General features: G+C 45.5%; 1 protein-coding gene across 4 annotated transcripts; it reads right to left on the bottom strand.

Annotated features, from left to right (window-relative positions):
• Positions 1–10731: 10731 nt before the first annotated feature.
• On the bottom strand, positions 10732–23850 carry LOC100272719 (uncharacterized). Of its 4 annotated transcripts, XM_020553145.3 has the most exons (5): positions 23636–23843; positions 23377–23492; positions 22856–23247; positions 13355–14565; positions 10732–11628 (listed from the first exon to the last, which is right to left on the bottom strand). In XM_020553145.3, exons 4-5 carry the CDS (start codon positions 14526–14528, stop codon positions 11021–11023), a joined length of 1782 nt encoding a protein of 593 aa, XP_020408734.1. In that variant the 5' UTR covers positions 14529–14565; positions 22856–23247; positions 23377–23492; positions 23636–23843; the 3' UTR covers positions 10732–11020. The 4 variants fall into 4 exon arrangements, with proteins under 4 accessions (XP_020408734.1, XP_020408735.1, XP_020408733.1 ...); XM_020553146.3 differs by lacking the exon at positions 23377–23492 and having other exon boundaries at positions 22856–22926; positions 23636–23832; NM_001147172.1 differs by lacking the exon at positions 22856–23247 and having other exon boundaries at positions 10819–11628; positions 23636–23749.
• Between the last annotated feature and the right edge of the window lie 2406 nt (positions 23851–26256).

Here is a 26256-nt window from a genome sequence, read left to right as displayed (position 1 = left end):
GCTTAACCGCTCGAAGTGATGTCGGGAGAACACGCCAAGAAGGAGATGGAGACCGACGAAAAGCCCACTACAAGCCATGGGAAGGCTTCATCGGGAGAGTCCCGCAACAAAGGGAAGGGGAAGGAGAAGAAGCCTTCTTCCCACAAGTCGCATCGGAGTGGGGACAAGAAAAAGAAGATGAGGAAGGTGGTCTACTACGAGACCGACACCTCATCGCCATCTACCTCCGGCTCCGACGCGCCCTCCGTAACTTCTAAGCGCCATGAGCGCAAGAAGTTTAGTAAGATCCCCTTACACTATCCTCGCACTTCTAGACATACTCCATTACTTTCCGTTCCATTAGGCAAACCGCTAACGTTTGACGGTGAAGATTATGCTAGGTGGAGTGATTTAATAAAATTTCATCTAACCTCACTCCACAAAAGTATATGGAATGTTGTTGAGTTTGGAGCACAGATACCATCCGTAGGGGATGAGGATTATGATGAGGACGAAGTGGCCCAAATCGAGCACTTCAACTCCCAAGCCACAACCATACTCCTCGCTTCTCTAAGTAGGGAGGAGTACAATAAGGTGCAAGGATTAAAGAGCGCCAAGGAAGTTTGGGACATGCTCAAGACCGCGCACGAGGGTGATGAACTAACCAAGATCACCAAGCGGGAAACGATTGAGGGGGAGCTCAGTCGCTTCCGTCTTTGCCAAGGAGAGGAGCCTCAAGACATGTACAACCGGCTCAAAACCTTGGTGAATCAAGTGCGCAACCTCGGGAGCAAGAAATGGGATGACCACGAGGTGGTTAAGGTTATTTTAAGATCACTTATTTTCCTTAATCCTACTCAAGTCCAATTAATTCGTGGCAATCCTAGATACACACTAATGACTCCCGAGGAAGTAATCGGGAATTTTGTGAGCTTTGAGTTTATGATTAAAGGCTCAAGAAAGATCAACGAGCTTGACGGCCCCTCCTCGTCCGAAGCACAACCGGTCGCATTTAAGGCGACAGAGGAGAAGAAGGAGGAGTCTACACCAAGTAGAACACCCATCGACGCCTCCAAGCTCGACAACGAGGAAATGGCGCTTGTCATCAAAAGCTTCCGCCAAATCCTCAAGCAAAGGAGGGGGAAAGACTACAAACCCCGCTCCAAGAAGGTTTGCTACAAGTGTGGTAAGTCCGGTCACTTTATAGCAAAATTTCCTATTTCTAGTGACAGGGGCGACGACAAGAAGGGGAGAAGAAAGGAGAAGAAGAAATACTACAAGAAGAAGGGCGGCGATGCCCATGTTTATCGCGAGTGGGACTCCGACGAAAGCTCTAGCGACTCCTCCGACGACGAGGACGCCGCCAACATCGCCGTCACCAAGGGACTTCTCTTCCCCAACGTCGGCCACAAGTGCCTCATGGCAAAAGACGGCAAAAAGAAGAAGGTTAAATCCAAATCCTCCACTAGATATGAGTCTTCTAGCGATGATAATGCTAGTGATGAGGAAGATAATTTGCGTACACTTTTTGCCAACCTAAACATGCAACAAAAGAAAAAATTAAATGAATTGATTAGTGCTATACATGAGAAGGATGATCTCTTGGACTCCCAAGAGGACTTCCTTATTAAAGAAAACAAGAAGCATGTTAAGGTTAAAAATGATTACGCTCTAGAAGTAGAAAAGTGTGAAAAACTATCTAGTGAGCTAAGCACTTGCCATGAGACTATAGACAACCTTAGAAATGAAAATGCTAATTTGTTAGATAAGGTTGATTCACATGTTTGTGATGTTTCAATTCCCAATCTTAGAAATGATAATGATGATTTGCTTGCTAGGATTAAAGAATTGAACATTTCTCTTGCTAGCCTTAGAGTTGAGAATGAAAACTTGCTTGCTAAGGCTAAAGAATTAGATGTTTGCAATGTTTTCATTTCCGATCTTAGAGACAAAAATGATATATTGCGTGCTAAGATTGTTGAACTTAATTCTTGCAAACCCTCTACATCTACCACTGAGCATGTCACTATTTGCACTACATGGCTTTAATTAAACAACAAAATGATCATATAGCAAAATTAGATGCTAAAATTGCCGAGCATGAACTTGACAATGAAAATTTTAAATTTGCGCGTAGTATGCTCTATAGTGGGAGACGCCCTGGCATTAAGGATGGCATTGGCTTCCAAAAGGGGGACAATGTCAAACTTAATGCCCCTCCTAAAAAATTATCTAACTTTGTTAAGGGCAAGGCTCCCATGCCTCAAGATAACGAGGGTTACATTTTGTACCCTGCCGGTTATCCTGAGAGCAAAATTAGGAGAATTCATTCTAGGAAGTCTCACTCTGGCCCTAACCATGCTTTTATGTATAAGGGTGAGACATCTAGTTCTAGGCAACCAACCCATGCTAAGTTGCCTAAGAAGAAAACTCCTAGTGCATCAAATGATCATGACATCTCATTTAAAACTTTTGATGCATCTTATGTGTTAACTAACAAATCCGGCAAGGTAGTTGTCAAGTATGTTGGGGGCAAGCACAAGGGGTCAAAGACTTGTGTTTGGGTACCCAAAGTTCTTGTGTCTAATGCCAGAGGACCCAAAACCATTTGGGTACCTAAAGTCAAGAACTAAACTTGTTTTGTAGGTTTATGCATCCGGGGGCTCAAGTTGGATCATCGACAGCGGGTGCACAAACCACATGACAGGGGAGAAGAAGATGTTCTCCTCCTACGAGAAAAACCAAGATCCCCAACGAGCTATCACATTCGGGGATGGAAACCAAGGTTTGGTCAAAGGATTGGGTAAAATTGCTATATCACCTGACCATTCCATTTCCAATGTTTTCTTGTAGATTCATTAGATTACAATTTGCTTTCCGTTTCTCAATTATGTCAAATGGGCTACAACTGTCTATTCACTGATGTAGGTGTCACTGTCTTTAGAAGAAGTGATGATTCAATAGCATTTAAGGGAGTGTTGGAGGGTCAGCTATACTTGGTAGATTTTGATAGAGCTGAACTCGACACTTGCTTAATTGCTAAGACTAACATGGGTTGGCTCTGGCACCGCCGACTAGCCCATGTTGGGATGAAGAATCTTCATAAGCTTTTAAAGGGAGAACACATTTTAGGATTAACAAATGTTCATTTTGAGAAAGACAAGATTTGTAGCGCATGCCAAGCAGGGAAGCAAGTTGGTACCCATCATCCACACAAGAACATCATGACGACTGACAGGCCACTGGCGCTCCTACACATGGATTTATTCGGCCCGGTAGCTTATATAAGCATCGGCGGGAGTAAGTACTGTCTAGTTATTGTGGATGATTATTCTCGCTTCACTTGGGTATTCTTTTTGCAGGAAAAATCTCATACCCAAGAGACATTAAAAGGATTCTTGAGACGGGCTCAAAACGAGTTCGGCTTAAGGATCAAAAAGATTAGAAGCGACAACGGGACGGAGTTCAAGAACTCACAAATCGAAGGCTTCCTTGAGGAGGAGGGCATCAAGCATGAGTTCTCTTCTCCCTACACCCCACAACAAAATGGTGTAGTGGAGAGGAAGAATAGAACTCTATTGGACATGGCAAGAACCATGCTTGATGAGTACAAGACTTCGGATTGGTTTTGGGCCGAGGCGGTCAACACCGCCTGCTACGCCATCAACCGATTATATCTACACCGAATCCTCAAGAAGACATCATACGAACTCCTAACCGGTAAAAAGCCCAATATTTCTTATTTTAGAGTCTTTGGTAGCAAATGCTTTATACTTATTAAAAGAGGTAGAAAATCTAAATTTGCTCCTAAGACTGTAGAAGACTTTTTACTAGGATATGATTCAAACACAAGGGCATATAGAGTCTTTAACAAGTCCTCTGGACAAGTTGAAGTTTCTTGTGACGTTGTGTTTGATGAGACTAATGGCTCTCAAGTAGAGCAAGTTGATCTTGATGAGATAGGTGATGAAGAGGCTCTGTGCATCACGCTAAGGAACATGTCCATTGGGGATGTATGTCCTAAGGAATCTGAAGAGCCTCCAAATGCACAAGATCAACCATCCTCCTCCACGCAAGCATCTCCACCAACTCAAAATGAGGATGAGGCTCATGTTGATGAAGGAGAAGATCAAGCAAATGAGCCACCTCAAGATAACGACAATGATCATGGGGGAGATGCTAATGATCAAGACAAGGAGGATGAAGAACCAAGACCGCCACACCCAAGAGTCCACCAAGCAATCCAACGAGATCACCCCGTCGACAGCATCCTCGGCGACATCCATGAGGGGGTAACCACTAGATCTCGGGTTGCACATTTTTGTGAGCATTACTCTTTTGTTTCCTCTATTGAGCCACACAGGGTAGAGGAAGCACTTCAAGATTCAGATTGGGTGGTGGCGATGCAAGAGGAGCTCAACAACTTCACAAGGAATGAGGTATGGCATTTAGTTCCACGTCCTAATCAAAATGTTGTAGGAACCAAGTGGGTCTTCCGCAACAAGCAAGACGAGCATGGTGTGGTGACAAGGAACAAAGCCCGACTTGTGGCCAAGGGATACTCCCAAGTTGAAGGTTTGGATTTCGGTGAAACCTATGCACCCGTAGCTAGGCTTGAGTCAATTCGTATATTATTGGCCTATGCTACTTACCATGGCTTCAAGCTTTACCAAATGGACGTGAAGAGTGCCTTCCTCAATGGACCAATCAAGGAAGAGGTCTATGTTGAGCAACCTCCCGACTTTGAAGATAGTGAGTACCCTAACCATGTTTATAAACTCTCTAAGGCGCTTTATGGGCTCAAGCAAGCCCCAAGAGCATGGTATGAATGCCTTAGAGATTTCCTTATCACTAATGGCTTCAAAGTTGGAAAGGCCGATCCTACACTCTTCACTAAAACTCTTGAAAATGACTTGTTTGTATGCCAAATTTATGTTGATGATATTATTTTTGGGTCTACTAACGAGTCTACATGTGAAGAATTTAGTAGGATCATGACACAAAAATTCGAGATGTCTATGATGGGGGAGTTGAAGTATTTCTTAGGATTTCAAGTGAAGCAACTCCAAGAGGGCACCTTCATTAGCCAAACGAAGTATACTCAAGATATTCTAAGCAAGTTTGGGATGAAGGATGCCAAACCCATCAAGACACCCATGGGAACCAATGGGCATCTCGACCTCGACACGGAAGGTAAGTCCGTGGATCAAAAGGTATATCGGTCGATGATTGGCTCTCTACTTTATTTATGTGCATCTCGATCGGATATTATGCTTTCCGTATGCATGTGTGCAAGATTCCAAGCCGGCCCTAAGGAAGCTCACCTTACGACCGTAAAACGAATCTTGAGATATTTAGTTTATACTCCTAAGTTTGGGCTTTGGTATCCTAGGGGATCCATATTTGATTTAATTGGTTATTCGGATGCCGATTGGGCAGGGTGTAAAATTAATAGAAAGAGCACATCGGGGACTTGCCAGTTCTTGGGAAGATCCTTGGTGTCTTGGGCTTCAAAGAAGCAAAATTTCGTAGCTCTTTCTACCGCCGAGGCCGAGTACATTGCCGCAGGCCATTGTTGCGCGCAACTACTTTGGATGAGGCAAACCCTTAGGGACTATGATTACAAATTAACCAAAGTTCCTCTTCTATGTGATAATGAGAGTGCAATCCGCATGGCGGATAATCCCGTTGAGCATAGCCGTACTAAACACATAGCCATTCGGTATCACTTTCTAAGGGATCACCAACAAAAGGGAGATATCGAAATTTCATACATTAATACTAAAGATCAATTAGCCGATATCTTTACCAAGCCACTAGATGAACAAACTTTTAACAAACTTAGGCATGAGCTAAATATTCTTGATTCTAGGAACTTCTTTTGTTAATTTGCACACATTGCTCATTCATATACCTTTGATCATATCTCTTTTATATATGCTATGACTAATGTGTCTTCAAGTAATTTTCAAACCAAGTCATAGGTGTATTGAAAGGGAATTGGAGTCTTCGGCGAAGACAAAGGCTTCCACTCCGTAACTCATCCTTCGTCGTCGCTCCGAGCAACTCTCCATTTTTGGGGGAGAGAGCATGAGTCCAAAGCAAAAGAACTCCGGCTTTGGTATAATATTCACTCATCTTTTATTTGCCAAAGGGAGAAAGTAGTTAGGCAAGGGCTCTAATGAATTCGTTTTTGGCGATTCATGCCAAAGGGGGAGAAAGCATGAGCCCAAAGCAAAAGGACCGCACCACCACCAATTTCAAAATTTTGGTTTTGGTTTTTCAATTAGTACGAATTTTAGAAAGAGTTTTTCAATTGGTATGATTTTCAAATTGGCATCTTCTTGTGTTCAAAAAGGGGAGAAAATAGTATTTTCAAAATCAATATCTTAAAACCCTCTTGAACACTAAGAGGAGGAATTTATCAAGGGGGAGTTTTGTTTAGTCAAAGGAAAAGCATTTGAAATAGGGGGAGAAAATTTTAAATCTTGAAAATGCTTCTCAAAATCTTATTCATCTACCTTTGACTATATTGCAAAAGGACTTTGAAAAGGATTTACAAAAGAGTTTGCAAAAACAAAACATTTGGTGCCAGCGTGGTCCAAAATGTTAAAAAATGAAGAAACAATCCATGCGTATTCTATAAGTATTTATATTGGCTCAAATTCCAAGCAACCTTTGCACTTATTTTATGCAAACTAGTTCAATTATGCACTTCTATATTTGCTTTGGTTTGTGTTGGCATCAATCACCAAAAAGGGGGAGATTGAAAGGGAATTAGGCTTACACCTATTTCCTAAATGATTTTGGTGGTTGATTTGCCCAACACAAATAATTGGACTAACTAGTTTGCTCTAGTGTATAAGTTATACAGGTGCCAAAGGTTCACACTTAGCCAATAAAAAGACCAAGAATTGGTTTCAACAAAGAGAGCAAGGGTTAACCGAAGGCAGCCCTGGTCTGGAGCACCGGATAGTGTCCGGTGCACCAGGGGACTTCAAGTGAAACTCTTCACCTTCGAGAAAATCCAGAGGCGCTCCGCTATAATTCACCGGACTGTCTGGTGTACACCGGACAGTGTCCGGTGCTCCAGGAATGAAGCGTCTCTGGAACTCGCCAGCTTCGGGAAATCGCTCCGCTATAATTCACCGGACATGTCCAGTGTGCACCGGACTGTCCGGTGAGCTAGCGGAGCAACGACTACTTCGCGCCAACGGTCACCTGCAGAGTCATTTAATACGTGCCAGAGCGCGCAGAAGTCAGGCATGCGCGAAGTGGCGCACCGGACACTCTACAGTGCATGTCCGGTGTGCCACCGGACATCCAGGCGGGCCCAGCGGTCAGAGCTCCAATGGTCGGAACCCAACGGCCTGGTGACGTGGCTTGCGCACCGGACTGTCCGGTGCGCCATGCGACAGCAGCCTCCACCAAACGGCTAGTTTGGTGGTTGGGGTTATAAATACCCCCAACCACCCCACATTCAAGTCATCCAAGTTTTCAACCTTCCAACCACTTACAAGAGCTAGGCATTCAACACAAGACACACCCAAGTGATCAAATCCTCTCCCAAATTCCACAAAAGCTTTAGTGTTAAGCGAGAGAGATTTGTTGTGTTCTTTTGAGCTCTTGCGCTTGGACCGCTTTCTTCTATCTCATTCTTTTCTTGTGATCAAAACTCAATTGTAACCGAGGCAAGAGACACCAATTGTGTGGTGGTCCTTGCAGGGAAGTTTTGTTCCCGGTTGATTTGAGAAGAGAAAGCTCACTCGGTCCGAGGGACCATTTGAGAGAGGGAAGGGGTTGAAAAAGACCCGGCCTTTGTGGCCTCCTCAACGGGGAGTAGGTTTGCGAGAACCGAACCTCGGTAAAACAAATCCTTGTGTCTCACTTCCTTATTTGCTTGCGATTTGTTTTTACGCCCTCTCTCGGACTCGATTATATTTCTAACGCTAACCCGGCTTGTAGTTGTGATTAACTTTGTAAATTTCAGTTTCGCCCTATTCACCCCCCCCTCTAGGCGACTTTCAGGCTTATGAATACCATTCGTCGTTTGGAGCCATTAGTTGACTTCAGATCAACAAGTAAAATGACCATCAGGGTCTAACGCTCACAAAGACATTCACTGGTTGCATTGTGCTTTGAGGCACATAGGAAAATGTGTGTTTATATTGGTAGTAAAGTGCACAACATCAGGCTAATGCTGCCAAGCAAAGATTTTTATATGCAGAGATGTATAGTCCAGCTCGTTTTTATCACTGCCCATGGTTTACCCAATTACTCATACCGCTCTGAAATTGGGTATCGATTAATGCAACATTTTTAGGTATAATAATTTTGAGAGAGAACTTATAACAATAGTCAATTATTTATGGTGTTGCCAGCAGGACAAATATTTCTCCTCATATTATATACCAACTTGTTCTATAAAGCATTATTTCGATCTCTTCATTGTTCAACAAAAAGAGAAGCTTTGGAATAGAACAGACAAGGCCAAGAATTCATTTTTATCTGGGAAAAATCACCATATAACTAGCTTTTCATGAAACAAATGATGATAACTGCTTGGCAAGAACGAAACAATACTGGTATCCGCCTCGGATCCGTCTTCAACAACAGATAGTATTGCTCTCATATGAAGAAATTATCAGGGGTAGAGAGGATACAACAGGTCTCTACAAGATCTTCATATTTCTATCACAAATTATCATCACTAGTAGTCTAGTGGTCAAGACATATGACTCTTCTGGCTCCGAGGACCAAGGACATGTTAATGTCTAATTTAGCTTCAAGCTCTATTGTGATGTAGGATTTCATAGTTATTTGTCTACTCTTCTCATTTCTGGTAGATCCGAGGTAGATAATGGTAATCATGCCAAAGGGTGGAATTCAGTGTAGTTCGACTACATAAACCTCAGGTATGTGTCCATTCAGGACCGACCTTTACCATTTAGCTTACAGTATATACCAAACTTGTCAAAGGACTATCCCGAGTCAATTTAGTGACTATAAGTATTTACAATTCCGAGAGATGTATGCGACACAAGCATAGAGGTCCTAGATAGAACGAGTAAAGTGGTTCGACGAGAACACACTATGGTTTTCACACCAACATAGTGAAAAATTTCTCAGAATAACCTCCCGGTATACTCGCAACTTCGTGTTGCTAGCAGTTACATGTTCTTTTATCTCATAGTTTGCTTCATGTCATCCAGCGACAAAGAGAGCAATGTGCTAACATCTAGTTGAGCAATGTATGACTGAGATTTCTGATCTTAAATCATTTGGTAAGGTCATTTTGCTTACTAATATAATCCCAATTTGTGATATTTTCTATGCCAAAAAGGCTTTCATGCATTATATTATATATCTTCGGGTTACTTCGGGTAAAACTTTATGCATGAGGAGAGAGCAGAGAATTAACTTATCCATGTTCTGTTGTATTTCAATTTAATTTCCAAGATTATTCAAGCACTATAGTGCTTGATATAGTTGTTATGGCCACTTGGCAATATAAATAAATATATGATGCCAAACAACACAAGCAAATAAAATATAGGGCTAAACAAAATTGTTTACGAAGGTTGCACATAATGTGACTTTAGGGCTTGAACGACCCACCACAATCCACGCGAGTACAAGCTCTATCGTATCTGACGTCAACGCGTGTGTGGCCATCTAGGCTACGACAACGCAACAAGCCTCCATAACAAGCGCAACAGGCGCATTTGTGGCTCGGTAATTGGGGTACACGACAAGTCAACACAACGTGAGCAACAGACGCAATTGTGGCTCGGTGATAACGACAGACGGACAGTGCCTACAGGGCATGCGAAAAATACGTGATTCGGTGATGTCGGTCCAACTCAACAGGAGTGGTCCGATTAAGCGAGAGTACAACATAGCAATCACATGACGCAGCCAAGTTCTTACAACACAAATAATGCGTCGTGTTGCCAGGGCTTAGCCAATGCCATAGCTCAGCCAATTAAAAATGTAGTCTGATCGACGTGTCTGAATACCCACTATATCATTTAATCGCTCGACGTGAGCCCAAAAGCTCAACGCAACACAAATATTTAGAGCGATTTGAGTATACACTATATAACCTTCACATGCATTTTAATAATTTTCTGCTAATTATTTACTACGGGAAATAATTATTAATGCAGAAAAAAATGAACACCATAATTAATACATGAACATAACACATCAGGTGTAAAAGACATTTCTCCATATTTAAGCATGCATTGTCTACTGATTATTTACTACGGGAAATAATTAATTAAAGTAGAAACTGCAAAAATGGTTTATTCTATTTATTATTTGCTACAGAAAATAAATAGAATAAACAACATAGAGCATGTACATAAATTAAAAAATATACAAAAGTTTATTGATTCAGCATGTATTTAACTTTTTTTTGTTTATAAACGTACGGCTAGGGGCAACTTTGATCGAGCTTTAGAATTTGACTAACTGCCTTGACTAGATCAATAGCAGCTCATTACTTTTTTCTTCATGTGTGGCTACAATAAGCCTGCATGGCTGCATGCAAGCTTGCGGGTATCTCTCGTGTGGCCTTCCGTAGTATACATACATGTAATGTAAACAAACAGACGCTAAAATTCAGTCGACGTGGATATAGATAAAAGGATATTTGCATGAGATTATAATCTGTTTGGATTATATAATCTAACAGATTTCTCACAGATCAATACATACTCACCAACCATACCGTGTTTGGTCAAGGGCTCCGTTAAAAATGCATGCGGGTGTATACGTAGATTTAAGATGCAAAGGGAGGGCCACAACTGTTGGTTGTTTCGTGTCTACCGATGTAACTTTTAACATTGTTTCAAGACACTATGATCACCTGCGCCAACAGAGTTAATACATCAGCACGCCTAGCGAGTACCGACAGTAACGCGAAGGGATTCGAATTTCTCACAGCACCACACGATTTCGTTACACCTCTGCTCGAACAAGTCAGCAGATCACACATAATTACCGAAAGTGTCAGCAGCGAAAGCTCTTACTCCGACTAGTGACCCTCCGACTTTGCTGGCATGCTGCGGACGTTCTTGAGCAGATCCTGAATCTTGGATAGCATCATCGTCGGCGTGGAGTCCCCTCCCGCACCGCTGCTGCTGCCCACGCCGACCGTTGGCCTCTGGTTCTCCTGCAGCTTGATCTTCTCGAAGAGGAACTGCTTCTCTGCCTCCGCCTCCTCCAGGCGCCGCTTTAGGTACATGCTGGCATAGTCCTGCTCGGCTGTCTTGGACTTGGTGAGCGCAATGCTCTGCAGACGCTCCGCCTCCTGCCGGGCCTCGTTCGCCTTCAGCTGGAACATCTCCGCTTCCGCCTGCTTCAACCGCACGATGCTCTCCAGCTCCTCCACCTGCTGCTTCTTGCGCTGACGCTCTGCCTTCAGCTCCTGGGCTTCCCTAACCTTCTCCTCCAGCTCTCGGTCGCAGGCCTCCACGGCGAGGCGAGCCTTCTTGTAAAGTCGCATCTTTTCTTCAGCCACGAGCTCCATCTTTCTCACGGCCTCTTGGACTACCTCTGCTATGCGGTTGCAGGCTTCCTGGGGTGTGATCAGATGCCCAACATCTTCATTTTCAGAGATCTTGGGGGAGTCCATCTCAAGCTCTGTGTGAAGATATGTCCATAGTACATCAACCCATCAATATACTCAGAAGTCAGAAAGCTACCACAGAAAAGGAAACATAAGTAGTATTTACGACTGCTTAAAACAAGGGTCAGATAACATGTCATGTTAACACATACGAAATCCTAAAGAACTTATCCAAAGCACCCATAGAACTCAGCCAAACAAATTCAACATGTGTACTAAGGTCTAAGGGAGTGCCCAGACCAAAAATTTATATACTGATTATGTTTATGTTGGGGATATCTAGTTGATTGTTATTGAGCAATATTTTGACATCATGACCAAAGCTATGAAGAGTTGAGGAACAGACAGCAGCAAAATTTTGATCCAATAGAAAATACTTCTAGTAACAATTAACAACAAGAATGTTCAATGTAAAATTGATCTTAGCCATTTATTAAATTATAAAAACAAAACATTTAAATATATGAGTTAGGTAGATGCCTACCTCTAAAACGAAGGTTGAATGCAGTAGAATTTTAGGTGTGGCAACAAAAAAAATTCTTGCTGGCATTCAATAACAAGATAAATGGCACAAGTTCATTCTTATCATACACGAGCATAGCCATACCGCTAAGAAATAGTAGCTTTACAACACAACATAAAGGGCGAATCCTGATAGAAACAAATAAGAAGTGATTGATTTGTTTGCCTGTTTTTAGACCAGTTCAATACCTTTTAATGTTAACACAAAGTGAAAATAAATTGGCACTGTTCAACCGCCTGGGTTAAAGGGAAGGCTGGATGGGCCAGGATGAACTGCTGAATGCTACGACATAAGGCTCAACAACGACTGGATGAGGCAGCAGAGACCATATCACAGGGGACAGGGGTACTGATAAATGCAGGGAGACATCAATGACAGGCACTAAGGATTACGAGCAGGAGCAATGCTGGAGAGCAAATGAATGGATGGGACTGGAAAGAGCAGCGTCAGGAAAACACAAAACCAATCCAGAAGTTCTTTTTTTTAAAAAAAGTTTGCAAACCTGACAAATTTCAGGTCCATTTGCACTATAGAAAAAATGTCTAATGCAAAGGAGAGTGAAATTTGTCACTTCCATATCAGGAAAAGGTTGTAAAGAGTCAATTCAGGTGGGTGGAAAATATGCTTTCATGAAAAGGTGGCTGGAAAATGCAGTAGAAAAGTGATTTAATAAAGTAAAAGAAATTGAAGGCATTTATTCATACCCAATACCAGAAGTGCCAAATCATCAAGTTGTCTTACTAAAGCAAATAAATAAACAACTGGAATCTGGCAGTACTTGCTGGATAATAAAATAATCTCCAAATAAGTCCACTAGGACATCAATTTGGTCTCCATTTTTACACTATGACTAATAGTGTCAATAAGAATATGTTGCTTTAAATAAAAAGTGTTATATATTCTGGAAGTATATTTCATGACAAATGCAGACATGCAGTAACAGCAACCCCATGTTATCGATCTAAATTTGGTCAATGATGGCTGATGCTAAAAAAGTTTGACCTTGGACAAAGCTAAATGGACTTGTATTTGGGATCGGAGGGAGTAGACAATTTTCATAGTCAACAGGGTGCCACGAAACAGTAACTAAGCAGACTTAGAAATTAGTATTATCAAATGCAAGTAACAGAAAGAAAATAAAAAGCTAACAAGTAACAGGTCAAATGCAAACTCATGTTTCAGCCAGGGAAAATAGACGGGGTGAGTGAGTGAGTGACCTTGGAGTGCTTGTAGTATCATCCTAGGATTGATGGAATCAGCTGGAGTGTTCCTCAGCCTTTCAATCAGATCTAGACATTTCCTGAACAACACTCTCCCTTTTGCATCCTCACTTAAACGGAATATCTTACAAACGAACTCAAGCTCGCGTAACAAAGCATCCCTATCCCAACCAGGAGCGCATTGTTGGAAGACATCCTTAACCCAACCCAGCAGCTCTGAGGTCCTCTGACAAGCTCGGCACCTAAAAAGCATTTCAGCATGACCAATGCTGCTTTTCACTGATTGTCCCATTCCGATCTGGCCATTGTGAATTGCACAATCTGTATGTGTCCAGTGAGAGCAAAAATCACAGCCAATCCAACGGCATGTATTGACCTCAAAATCAAACTTGTTGCAGATGACACACATGCACAGGTTGCAAAAGCCATTCCTGCTAGCGCACACGTTGCATCTGCACTCCTCAGCAGGGAGAGCACTCTGGCAAGCAATGTTCCGGCACCTCTTGTACAAGAAGACCTCCACCAAGCGATTGTGTGGAATGGTAACACTGGGGTGCAGAAAGGCCTGTATCCCAGTCTTGATTGCAACAAGGATCTCAAGCTGCACATGGTGTGCCACTGAAAGCATGGATGGTGTCAAATCATGCCTGTCCTGGACAAGCTTCTGCAAGTACAAGAACTCCTCGATGTGGTGAGAACCTCCAGTGCCCTCCAGAATCGACCTGAGCTCATTCTTGACCTCCTCTAGGTGCTCATCCGACATCATCTTCATCTTCTCAGCGACCAGATCAACCCTCTCCCGTGCAACCTCCCGCAGAAGCATCCCACTCATACGGGAGGAGGGTCCATGGATAACCTGCGGCTTGGATACACCATTTGCCACCTCCTTCTCCGCCGCCTTACTCACAACATCACTGGCAGCCACTCCACCATTGCTCTGGTTCGGCTCAGCTGGCCATGTGTCTTTGGAACTGGCGCTCTCAGTGGCGGAATCATGCCCTGGCTCCGAGTTTGAACCAGGCTCCTGCATGTCAGGCGAGCCAACCTGCTCCGAAGAGGCCAGCGAGAGCGAGGTCTGCAACCCTGAGGGGCGTGGACCATGCCTTGGAGGCAACATCCCCTGGGTCGGAGGAGGTTGCTGATGGAAATTCGCGCCAGAAGAGGTCCCCATCTTTCAGAATCCCAAGCTAAAAGCCTGCAACCTTAACCTAAAAGGAGCAACATGTTCCGTCAGTTTTCAAAGGAGTAGTGATTGACAGATAAGATGCATCAAGCTGCTGATTAAATAATCAAACAATAAAATTGCCTTTGTCCCAGAAAAGACCGAGAAGACCAATTAGATCTAAGGTCACGCCTATAAACCAAATTTCTCCTAAATTAACTAGATCGCCTCCTCCTTGATCATTCATGCTTGATTGAGTCGGAACACCTAAAGCACAAACCAGTGTTGGAACTCGCTAGCATAGTGATCAACAAGTTGCTGAATACACCATCATGGAAGTACAGAAAACATCCTTTATCCCAACTAAATAGGAAACCTCCACACAAGATCTAAGCTACACAACAATTAGGAACAAATTTCCTCCTGAACCAGTCACAAAAATCTTCTTTCAGTACTCCCTGCTCCCGTGACACTTATATCTCGACGCCTAAAACACAAATCAGTACCGGAATAAGCTTACAGGCAAACAGCAACAAGGCTTCTAACACAACAAACAAATCAATCGAGCCGTGTGGCCTCGCTAGGCATGTACAACTCCATTTAATACGGGGTCTCTTGAGGGGTCTCCAAGTGGTAATTGAAAAAAAAATACAAGAGGCAGGCTCTTCGCGAACAGACTGTCTCTACACGACTCTTTATATATATTGTATCTTAATTGTATTTATGATCTAAAAGCTTAGGGATGTAGCACGTATTATACTTGGAAAACCCGTTCCAAAGTCTCTGGGTTGTACATGCCCTAAGTCCTAGAGGAAGCTCAGGCCCTCACAACAATAGTTTTCATCACTTATTTCAAAGACGTAGTAATTGAACTACTGAAGGCATAAGACTAAACAAGGACTGATAACCGACTCCTAGATAATCTTCTCCCTTTTATCTAGCTAAACCGACTCCTAGATCTACTATGTGTCGTCTCACCCCCAGTCCCCCACCCTCCACTCCCTCTCCGGCCTCTCAGCCCCACGCCGGTGTCTGCTCCAAGCCCGGCGGCCACCCACCTTCCTTCCCTGGCGCCGGGGACCACTCCATCCCCTTCTCTGGCTACTAGTCGATCCAAAGCCCAGCGATGGAGGGACGACTACCCTGCTTCCTCCATTGATGGTTGTCCTGTCCAGCGGGATTTCTTCAAAGACGCTTTGTTATCTACCAAGTCTCCTGTCTTTTGCCCCAACAAAAAAGAGGATGGCGACGGTTGGGTGAAGGTGGAAAGCGAAAAAGCTCGGCGGCGACGCTCTCGTCCCTCGAAGCCACCTCCCAGGGTTGTTCCTGGTGATCTTCACGGAAGGTGTTTCAACTGCTTTTCTACCACCGTGCGGCAGCGTGTCGACGACAGGTGCGCTGCTTCATCTGGTGGCTGCTGGGGCACCGTGCTCACGTGTGCCCACGCCAGCGGATGGTGTCGCCCCACCCGCGGCGTGTTTTGGTGTGGCGCCTTGTCAATCCATCACTCTCTGCTCCCGTTCCTGCCCCTGCCGTGATGAAGGAGGGTGACAATGGAGACAGTGCACTGGATATGGAGGTGGCAGGAGAAGGCGCACTCGTCGTGGTCAGAGGAGGTGAGGAGCTGTACGTCGACGTTTTTCTTCCTCTTCTCCCTCAGCACGTCGCGACCTCAACAACAATGATGATGACAATGGTGTGCCTCCCATGGGGCCACCGGCTGAAACTCCCGCCATCTCTATGGAGCCTGATCGACCAAGGCGGGTCATCAGTCGCTCGACAAAGATCGTGCAAGTTGAGGAGGATCTTCGACGTGCTCTGATCATGTCTGTCATTGGACGTGAAGCAGCTGGTAGCGCTGCAGAGGTTTCTGATGCGCTCGCATTGAGGTTTGCCCTCGACGCTGATGCGCTCGACCTCAAACGTGCTGCGCCAAATACCTTCATCGCCTTGCTCCCATCTGAAGCGCTGGCTGGCTGTGTTTACAATGAACGCAGACCGTTTGTCGTGCCCCCTCTCCGGTTGCACATTCAACGTTGGTCTAGACAAGCCATGGCCACCGGCAGAAGTGATCTACCGTTCCTTGTCACTGTCAAACTCTGTGGTGTCCTGGCACACCTCTGGGGATTGAGACGGTGGAACTGTTACTCAATGAATTTTTCCTGGTTCATAGGCTGCACGCAGACACGGAAGGGGGCGTTAATTTGGGCGAATTCAAGCTGGATGCATGGTGCGCAAGGCCGGAGCTTCTTCCTTCTTCCATGGACCTCCACGTTGTCGAGCTAGCAGTTGAGGGGATGTTGATTCCTCGTACCCTGGTTTATCCAATCCTTGTGGTGGTTTCAGATTCGAAGCAATCAACGCCGAATCCTCCATCTTGTCCTCCACTGCCGGCCAATTCCGACGATGACAGCGCTCGCAAGCGGAGGCGATGACAACGCTCCCCTCCCTCGACGTCCACGCGTGGGCTGGTACACGCGCGCTTGGGTCCACGTGACAACATCAATTCGACGTCTGATGGACCAATTGAGGTGTGGGATTCCTCATCTGCGGCACGAACTATGCAAAATCTAGCGGCTGCCCCTTCGTGCGCCTCTCGGCCGCCATCGGCCCGCGCGCCCGCTCCTTCGGGTCGCGCCTCCCCACTGGTTTTCAATGCACAGACCCCTTCATTCTCTGTGGTGTTGGCATTAAAGAGCATTACTCCCTCGAGCTCTGCCCCGCTGGCCGCGGTTATGGCGCCTATCCCAGAAGATGTCGCGCGGTTGGAGTTTCTTTCGGAAAAGGTTGTCTCGGCAAATGTTTCAATCAGCCCGCAGGCAATGGACTTCAACCCTGGGAACGAGATCTCCCTTCGGATCATTGAATCTGCACAGCTGGAGGGGACAACTTTTGAACTTGTTAATTGTGTTCCTGCACCTGTTACATTGACTACCGCTCTTCCTTCCATTGAAGATGATGCCTGCATTGATCATGTTTTAAGGATTTGGTCCTACACTGTAAGGATTGAGGGACTCATCTCAACCGTGGTTGATGGCAGTTTGGTTTCTTTACCACCTCCTGCGCTGATAACAGATATACAGAGGAATTCTAATGTGGGATCTTCTGCATGGAGAATGATGTTTCAAGGGTGATGACTATCATGTCTGTAAGGGCTACCAGAAGCATTTCAGAGGCCAGTGAAGGACAATTGAAGGTTTATTCTAGACGGTGTCATGGGGAAAATCAGGATGAGTCTTTGTCTAAACACAACGCCCCTGTATGCTCCCCTTTCTTCGAAGAAGGAAGTGCTCTGATAAATAAAATCATCAGGCCTGTTGATGGATTGCTCCAGCCTCCATGTGTACCAAAGCAAAAAAAATGAGTAAACCCCTTGTTTCTTACCAAGGCGTAGTAGGAGAGTGGCGGGGGCGGACCCATGTCCTCCTGGGCTTGTTGCTTCTGAGGCCCAAAGGAGAGTGATCAAAAGTTTGGGTTTCATGTTCCCGAGGAAAGGGTTGAGCCATCTGTCCAAGATGCATATAGCAAATTGTTCCTTGACCCCATATCAGATTCTCAGCTTGCAGCCTTATCGGTGTTGTTTGGATGGACAGTGGGTGAGGGGATGGAGTACATCTCCCTAGAAGGCATCTTAGCAGCCCCCGGTTTGGTGGTTCTTATGCAGTTTCTCTTATGAATCCATCAACTATTTTGATCTGGAATGCCCGCGGGCTCAATATGAAGGGTCGGCGGGATGTTGTTCGGGAGGTAATTTTCTCATCTAGAGCGGATATTGTGTCTTCAAGAAACCAAGTTGGCTACCATGGACCATTTTTTGTTTTGCTCAGCTTTTGGGTCTGTTTTCGATAAGTTTGTCTTACTGCCGGCTGATGGCACTAGAGGAGGGCTGATCATTGCTTGGAAGACTTCCATCATTCAAGCTTTAGGTTCTCGAGTAGACATTTTTTCAGCCTCAGTTCACTTTGTTGAAGAACAAGGTCGTAATTGGAGGTTCACTGGTGTATATGGCCCCCAAAATGATGGTGATAAAATTTCTTTCCTTCAAGAACTCCGGGATGTCAGAACTATGTGCCCTGGACCTTGGGTCATTGCGGGAGATTTTAACCGTATCTATCAAGCTGCTGATAAGAGCAATAGCAATCTGAACCGCGCAATGATGGGTCGCTTCAGGCGTGTTCTAGATGATCTGGAACTTAAAGAGATTCCTAAATTCACGTGGTCTAATGAGAGGGAAAATCCCACTCTTGTCCGGTTGGACCGTGCCTTTTGCACAACGGATTGGGAAGAAGTTTTCCCTGATGCTGTTCTTCAGAGTGCTACTGCTGGAGTGTCTGACCACTGCCCATTAATTTTGGGACTCAAGGTTAGAAATACTGGCAAACAAAGATTACATTTTGAGAGTTTCTGGTCGAAGTTGGATGGTTTTCATGAATCAGTTCAGCAAAACTGGGAAGACCCAGTGTCTTCTTCTTGCCTGGTTGAGATCCTGTTTCTCAAACTGAAGAGGCTTAGTAGGGGACTGCAGAAATGGAGCCATCGCAAGGTTGGGAATGTCAAGCTACAACTTTCTATGGCAAAAGAAGTGCTACACCGATTGGAGATTGTTAGGGATTCTCGTTCTCTATCACAGGGGGAGGATTGGTTGCGAAGAAAACTCAAGATGCATTGTTTGGGCTTGACTTCTTTGGAACACACCATTGCCCGTTTGCATTCTAGGGTGCTGTTTTTACAGGAAGGAGATGCAAATACAAATTTTTTCCATCAGCACACTCGGTTTAGAAAGAAGAAAAATTTTATTGCTAAGCTACAGGTGGAAGACAGAATCTATGTTACTCAAGAGGAGAAACAAGAAGTAGTGGATGATTTTTATGAACATCTGCGAAGTTCTGGTGATCTGAGAAATTACTCCTTCAACTTGGCAGACTTCCACCCATTATTCCAGCAGGACTTATCTCATTTAGATGCTCCTTTCACTGCTGAAGAGGTATGGGCATCAGTAAAAGATCTACCTATGGACAAGGCTCCCGGCCCTGATGGCTTCACCGGGAGGTTCTACAAAACTTGTTGGGGCATTATTGGCAGTGACATTCTTGCAGCCTTGAATGCAATTTATAAAGGACATGTCTTCAAACTTCAGCTGCTGAATTCTGCTTATGTTTCCTTGCTGCTTAAGAAGACAGATGCTAGTTCGGTGAAAGACTTTCGACCTATAAGTCTCATCATAGCTTTGAAAAGTTGGTAACCATAATCCTTGCCAACCGGCTAGCACCTTTAATACCCAGCCTAGTTTCCAACAATCAGAGTGCTTTTTGTGAGGGGCAGATGCATACATGATAATTTCTTACTTTGTGCAACATCTTGTCAGAACACTTCACACAAGCAAGGAACCACACATCCTTCTGAAGCTGGATATCTCGAAGGCTTTTTTATACAATTTCTTGGCCTTTTCTGATAGAAGTAATGCGTTACTTGGGGTTTGGCCAGCAGTGGTGCAACCTTATTTGTCAGATCTTGTCCACTGCAAGCTCTCAAGTCCTATTGAATGGAATTCCTGGGAGATCTATCTCTCATCTTCGTGGGCTTCGGCAGGGAGACCCTCTCTCCCCCTTACTGTTCATATTGATTATGGATGTCCTTAATTCCCTAATTCAAATGGCTTCCAGGAATAATTTGTTGCAGCCTATGTCTGGGCAGCAACAATGGTCTCGGATTTCTTTATATGCTGACAATGTGGTTATATTTTTGAGACCCAACAGAAGGATCTTTGTGTGGTACGAGACCTGTTAAGGTGTTTTGGAGAAGTTTCTGGTCTGAAGACTAATTTGATTAAAAGTTCAGCCATACCAATCCAATGCTCCGATGAAGATATTGGGAGAACATCGGCAATTCTTTCTTGTTCCATTGGAAGCTTACCTTGTTCATATTTGGGTATTCCCCTTTCTATTCATAAACCTTCAAAGGCTGTTCTAACACCTCTGATTGACAAGATTGCCAATAAATTGCCAGGATGGAAAGCCCCCCTCCTAAGCAAGGTTGGCAGGTTGGTTGTTGTCAAATCTGTAATGTCAGCAACACCCATTCACCAAATGCTCGTCTTGAATCTGCCCAAATGGTTCTTTAAGGCTGTTCATAAAAGGAGAAGGGGATTCCTTTGGAAAGGGCAAGAACAGGCCAAGGGAGGAAATTGTTTAGTCTCATGGGCCAAGGTGCAAAGACCTTACATGTTTGGCAGTCTTGGAGTACATTATCTGGAAAGGATGAGTTGGGCATTGTGTATCCGCTGGTTATGGTTTATGAAAACTGATCCCTCAAAACTATGGTTTGGTCTTCTTGTTAATAATCCTAAGCAAGCCCAAGCATTCTTCCAAATGGCCGTAACTGTAAATATTGGGAATGTTATTTCTTCCAAATTCTGGACAGACAATTGGTTGCAAGGAAAGAGTGTGGCTGACCTTGCTCCAAATCTGATCCTAGCAATCCCAAAGAGAGTAATTAAGAAGCGTACAGTGAGCCAGGCATTATCCAACAGAGGCTGGGTGGTTGATGTCAAGGGCGCTCTAACAGTTCAGGTTTTCATAGAATTCCTCAAAGTTTGGGAGCTTGTTGAGGGTATAGTTCTACATCCTAATGTCCCAGATCATTTTTCTTGGAAGTTTTCATCTTCAGGTCAGTATAGCAGAAAATCTGCATACAATATGATGTTCATTGGCTCCATCAAATTCCTAGCTTGGAGGAGGATCTGGAAAACTTGGGACCCTGCAAACTGCAAGTTCTTCATTTGGTTGGCCATTAATAATCAATGTTGGACTCACTGGTCAAACGTGGACTACCGCATCAGGCCGCTTGTGCCCTTTGTGATCAAGATGTGGAAACCATCAACCACATTCTAGTATCCTGTGTGTTTGCTAGGGAGGTATGGAGCTTAGTTCTTAACAGGATCATCCCTGGTAGTGCCGAGCCTCTGCTTCTTTGCCTAAGGAAGAGAGGAAGGGGTTCAATTCCTTAGTGGTCCTAGTTGCCTCGGAGCTTTGGAAACATAGGAATGCCTGCGTTTTTCAGGGTTCTAGGCCTGCTGTCCAAAGTGTTGCACAAGCTGTTATGGATGAAGGTCGTCTTTGGTGTTTAGCTGGGGCTGCTGTCCTTCGGGGTTTGGTCCTTAGGACTGAACCTTCTTTGGTCGTGAATGGGGCCGTTACCGTGTAAGTTTGAGTTGTAATACACACCCAACCCCAGGGTGTATAATTTAGAACACTAACTAGATCTAAGCTAACAACTATGAACCAAATTATACCCGTCAGAGATCAATCGGATACCCTCACTCATTCCTTCTTTATTTCCTACGTGAAGGAACCCCTAGGGCACAACCAATAACAGGATTTGCGAATCAGACCTAGGCATCTAGCCATCCAACCACAAGCAGCCAACCAATCCCAGCCGCATGTACTCCTCCTACAGAAAGCTCGGCCCCTTGCAGCTGAACACGAAGCCGATGGTTAGCTGACCCCGAACGAGCCAGCGCAGACCGGAACCCGAGGCCGACGCCACTGAATGGAGCACCCCCAAAGTTCCGTCTCCGGCGCACACCAGGGTACCTTTACACGAGAACAAACCGGTGACCTGAGGGGTGAATCGGCTAGCAAAGCTACTCACCTCGGCGCTAGCGTGAACCCGGTACAGGAGCGCCTCCGCCCTTGTTTTAAAGGCGTCGCCTAGGCGACGCCTAGGCGTCCAGGCGCCCGAAAGATCCAAGGCGTCCCCGTCGCCTAGGTAAGAAGCAGCAAGAGGGCATAGGGCAGAGGGAAAGGGAAAGGGGCGGCGCTGTTTCGGGGTGGCAACGCCGAATCGAGAGCGGCGGAGGCCAAATCCAGGGCGGCGGAGGCTGAATCGTTGGCGGCAGCGTCCAAATCGTCGGCGGCGGCGGCGAATCTGAGGCGGCGACGGCGAATCTGAGGCGGCGGCGGCTCAATCGAGGGCAGCGGCAGCTGAATGGTGGGGGAGAGAGGCAACCTAGGGTTGCCAGAGGAAGGATTATATGGGCTGGCTGGTGGGCTGGGCCTCCTACCCCTTCCTTCTCCTTTTTTCTTTTTCTTTTTTCTTTCTCTTCCTCCTCCATGAGGCTGTTTTGCTGATTCTCGGGTTGATAAGGCGTCGCCTTGCTCGCCTTAGGCATCGCCTAGGCGTCTAGGCGGTGGTCCGGCACCTTATCTCGCCTTACCGCCTTAAGAACCATGCCCTCCGCCTTTGACCGATGAGGACGGCGAGATCGCGTCCCGTTCCAGCAAAATCTCCTCTCCACCACGCGGTGCTTCCTTCTTTTCCGAAATAAAAAAACTCACAGCGAATGGTAGTTGGGGGAGTCCAACCGAGAGTCCGAGACGAACCAGCGTGGGCGGAGAAAATTGGAATTCTGCCATTATAAAACTTATTAGGATTCGCTCAAATGCCATTACGAGAACAAGCTTTGTCAATACGCCATTCTCAAACACTGACTTATACAAAATGCCATTTAGGGTTTATTTGAAAGATCAACGTCTTTTACTGTGCTGTCAGCAGTTGATCGGACAGGTTTACCCCCAACCAAAAAGGTCAGCAGCAGCACTGACTCCCCTACCCGCCCCACAAACCAAGGCTCTCCGCAGTCTGCACGGCGACGGTGGTGCAAGGGCGGCGGGCGCGCCGGGACGACGACGACGACCACGCCGCCATGACCACCACGGCCACCCGCCATCTGTCCATTGAAGCAATCAAAATCAGAACGGAAGAGCACACGTAATCACTTCCTCCCAGCGTAAATCTCAAATCAAAACAAAGCTCCGAAGAAAATAAGAACAAAGAAGAGGTCTTTCTCCCTCCTCACCTCCGTAAGCGTAGAGCGCAGGCATGTCTTCGAATTTCCCAAGACCGAAGGAACCCCTTCCCCTCCCAATCGAATCAAGACCAGAAGAACGAACAGGAGCACGGTCACCGCCGGATCTGGACCGCCGGAGAGGACCGGAAGCATTTACAGCCCGCCGAAGCAAGAAAAACAGGACCCTATCGCCGCCGGCGACAGGGGAAAAAAAGAAAGCGAAGGAAGGAGAAGGGGAACCTCTGTGGGGATAGTGGAGGAGACCGACCTGGGAGGAAAATAAAACGGCGAAGAGAAGGGAGCCGACCAACGCCGGTGAAGCTCGCCGTCGGTTTTGGCCCGCCAAGGGGAGATCTCGCCGTGGTGCTGCTGGTAACCTTTCTGTTCGTCCAGAGAGGAGATACGACTATACGAGCGAGCTCAGGAGACAGAGGATAAGAAAAGGAGAGAAGAGAATGGCGATTTTGTCCGATCAACTGCTAACAGCATAGTAAAAAATATTGATCTTTCAAATAACCCCTAAATAGTATTTTGTCTGTAAGCCAGTGTTTAAGAATGACGTATTAACGAAGCGTGTTACTATAATGGCATTTGTGCGAATCCTAAGTTTTATAATGGCATAATTCCAATTTTCTCGCGTGGGCAAGAAGGGAGAACTGATAAGGTAAGCCAGAGCTAAAGGTCCTTTGTCCGAGTCGGTTAGATGGTCTCAGTATCACGGGAAAATATCCTATGCAATCACTTATCCTGGTACAAGCATGCAATCAAGCGATCTGGTGCATCCGATCTAGATCTAATGGTAACTGTTATTTTACATTTAACCCCTTCCACCTGAAACCTAGTGTCTATTTTACATTTAACCACTTCCATATGAAACCGTTGGATCTAGACTGGATGCTCTGGATAGTTTGATTGCACGCTTGCACTAAAATGAGTGATTGCACAGGATACGTCCTCCAGTATCACTCCTCAAGTCTTGAGTTTATTCTCCGTGGGAGCGAATTTCAACCTGTGATTAAAAAAAATCTTCTTGTCTGTTCTATAGGTTGTCTTACCCGTAGGTCGAGTTTTTTTATAAGGTAGGCCAAAGCGGTTGAAGGTGCACACCGATTGTGAGCGGTGAGGGTGGCCGGTTTGACCGGTGGAGACGCGGGAGACAGGTGGGGCCCAAGAGCGCAGGATGGAAGGAGAGAGGCTACGTGTGTTGGCGTGCAGGCGGTGACCGGTGGGCGACGGCGACCATGATGTGGAGTAGAGATATCGAGTAGATACCGAGAATTTTCCATGTAGGGCTAGTTTGGAAACCACAAAATTGAAAGAACTTGGAGGGGTTAAAATTATCTTTTTATTCAATTTTAAATAAGAAGATTCTAGCCCATTCAATTCCCTTTGATTTTCTCGCTCCCAAACTATCCCTTAGGGTTAGAGTATGGGACAAGAATTGTCCCCATAGGTATAAATAGGAAACAAAATTCTCACTCATTGGATAAGCGGATATGGATTTAGGAAGCAATCATCCGAACCGGCTTAGCCATGGGTAATATTCACCCGATAAAATTAGGTGTGCGGTCTAATAGGTAATAAGCGCCACAACAAACCCAACCTCTTCCAATATTTTTAAGCATCCATTCACTCAACCTAGGCAACCAGCCACCGGCCGTTTCGGGCACCAGTCCGTGTGTCACTTTGTGTTTTGCTTTTTTATGGTTAAACAATGTTTTTTCGTGTTACTTGCCAGATTTATTAGTGATGTATTGTTGTTGATTGTCGTGCGACTGTTAATGTCATATCTCTATCTCTACTATTATAAAGCACAACTTTCGTGCACGCCCCTTCCCCATCATCGCCACGGACCCGCGCGTGATCTCCACCCGCCCCCACAATCGTCACCATTCGAGGCCCCCCACGAACCTCGCAAGTCGCAACAGATTCATGGCTGAAAAACCTCGTCCTCCCGCATGGCGCCAAGCTTCACCGCAAATGCAGACCCCACCTGTCCGCCGCCCTAGTAACCTCCAAGAGTTATGCAACTCGTGACCTCCGAAACAAACGTGTGCACCCCTCGCTCCTCTCACGCCGTCGACCTCCACAATTGTCGCTCGGCAACGCCGCAACCCACCCGCCTGTCGCCCCATCCGTCCGGCGTCCCCTACCAGCACGCTAACCACCTCCTGCCTGCAACGCCCGCCTCGCTCCAGCCCCCATATAACACGCCAACGTGACCTCTTCTTCGCCTTCACCTCCACCCCGCTAATCAATCATCATCCGCGACCTCACCAACTATGTCGACGCACTCGAGGTCGTGATCGCCACCGTGCACACCCCCTCACAACTCCATCGTCTTCTAGTAGCGGATAGGCGAGTCTCATGGAGAGGTGTCGGCAATCGTCGCTTAGAAGCTTAGCTAGTTAGGTTATTAGTAGATCTATAAGAGTTTGGTTGTGGAGTTAGCAACGACGCCAGATCAAATTGTCTTCCTCCGAGCCGATGATGTGTCCATCGGAGGCACCACTGGTTCTCCTTCTCGAGTTGGTCGTCGACGTGCTTAACAGGGTTGGTTTTGTCTACGCTCGTCCCAGCGTCAGCGACGGACAGGTCACCCAAATCGTTCATCTTTCCAACTCAGCCTTGGTTGCGGGATGTTGTCCTTAGTGATTCTTCCAATCATGTTTGACGATGGTGGATTGAATTGGAGATGAGGCTCTCGGTGCTGGGAGCCATGTTTTCATCATACATTATGTTTGTGGCAGTGTTTTTTCATTGTAGAATTTGTGTAACATGTTCTAGCTATGTATTATGTGTATGCTATTCTTGATCTAGTATAAGTCACCCCTTCTCAAAAGAAAAGGAAGAAAAACACAATTTCAAGTGAGGTATTTACCTTTTTCC

The sequence above is a fragment of the Zea mays genome, chromosome 5, assembly GCF_902167145.1.
Source record: "Zea mays cultivar B73 chromosome 5, Zm-B73-REFERENCE-NAM-5.0, whole genome shotgun sequence".
NCBI classification, from domain to species: domain Eukaryota; kingdom Viridiplantae; phylum Streptophyta; class Magnoliopsida; order Poales; family Poaceae; genus Zea; species Zea mays.
Note: the sequence above shows the minus strand (reverse complement) of the source record. Positions and strands in the feature narration are given on the sequence as shown.

Coding starts and splice junctions, on each gene's coding strand:
- LOC100272719 (XM_020553144.2), bottom strand. CDS start 14,528: ATGGGGACCTCTTCTGGCGCGAATTTCCATCAGCAACCTCCTCCGACC. Junction 11,629..13,354: donor GATACTACAAGCACTCCAAG/GTCACTCACTCA, acceptor ATCTTCACACAG/AGCTTGAGATGGACTCCCCC.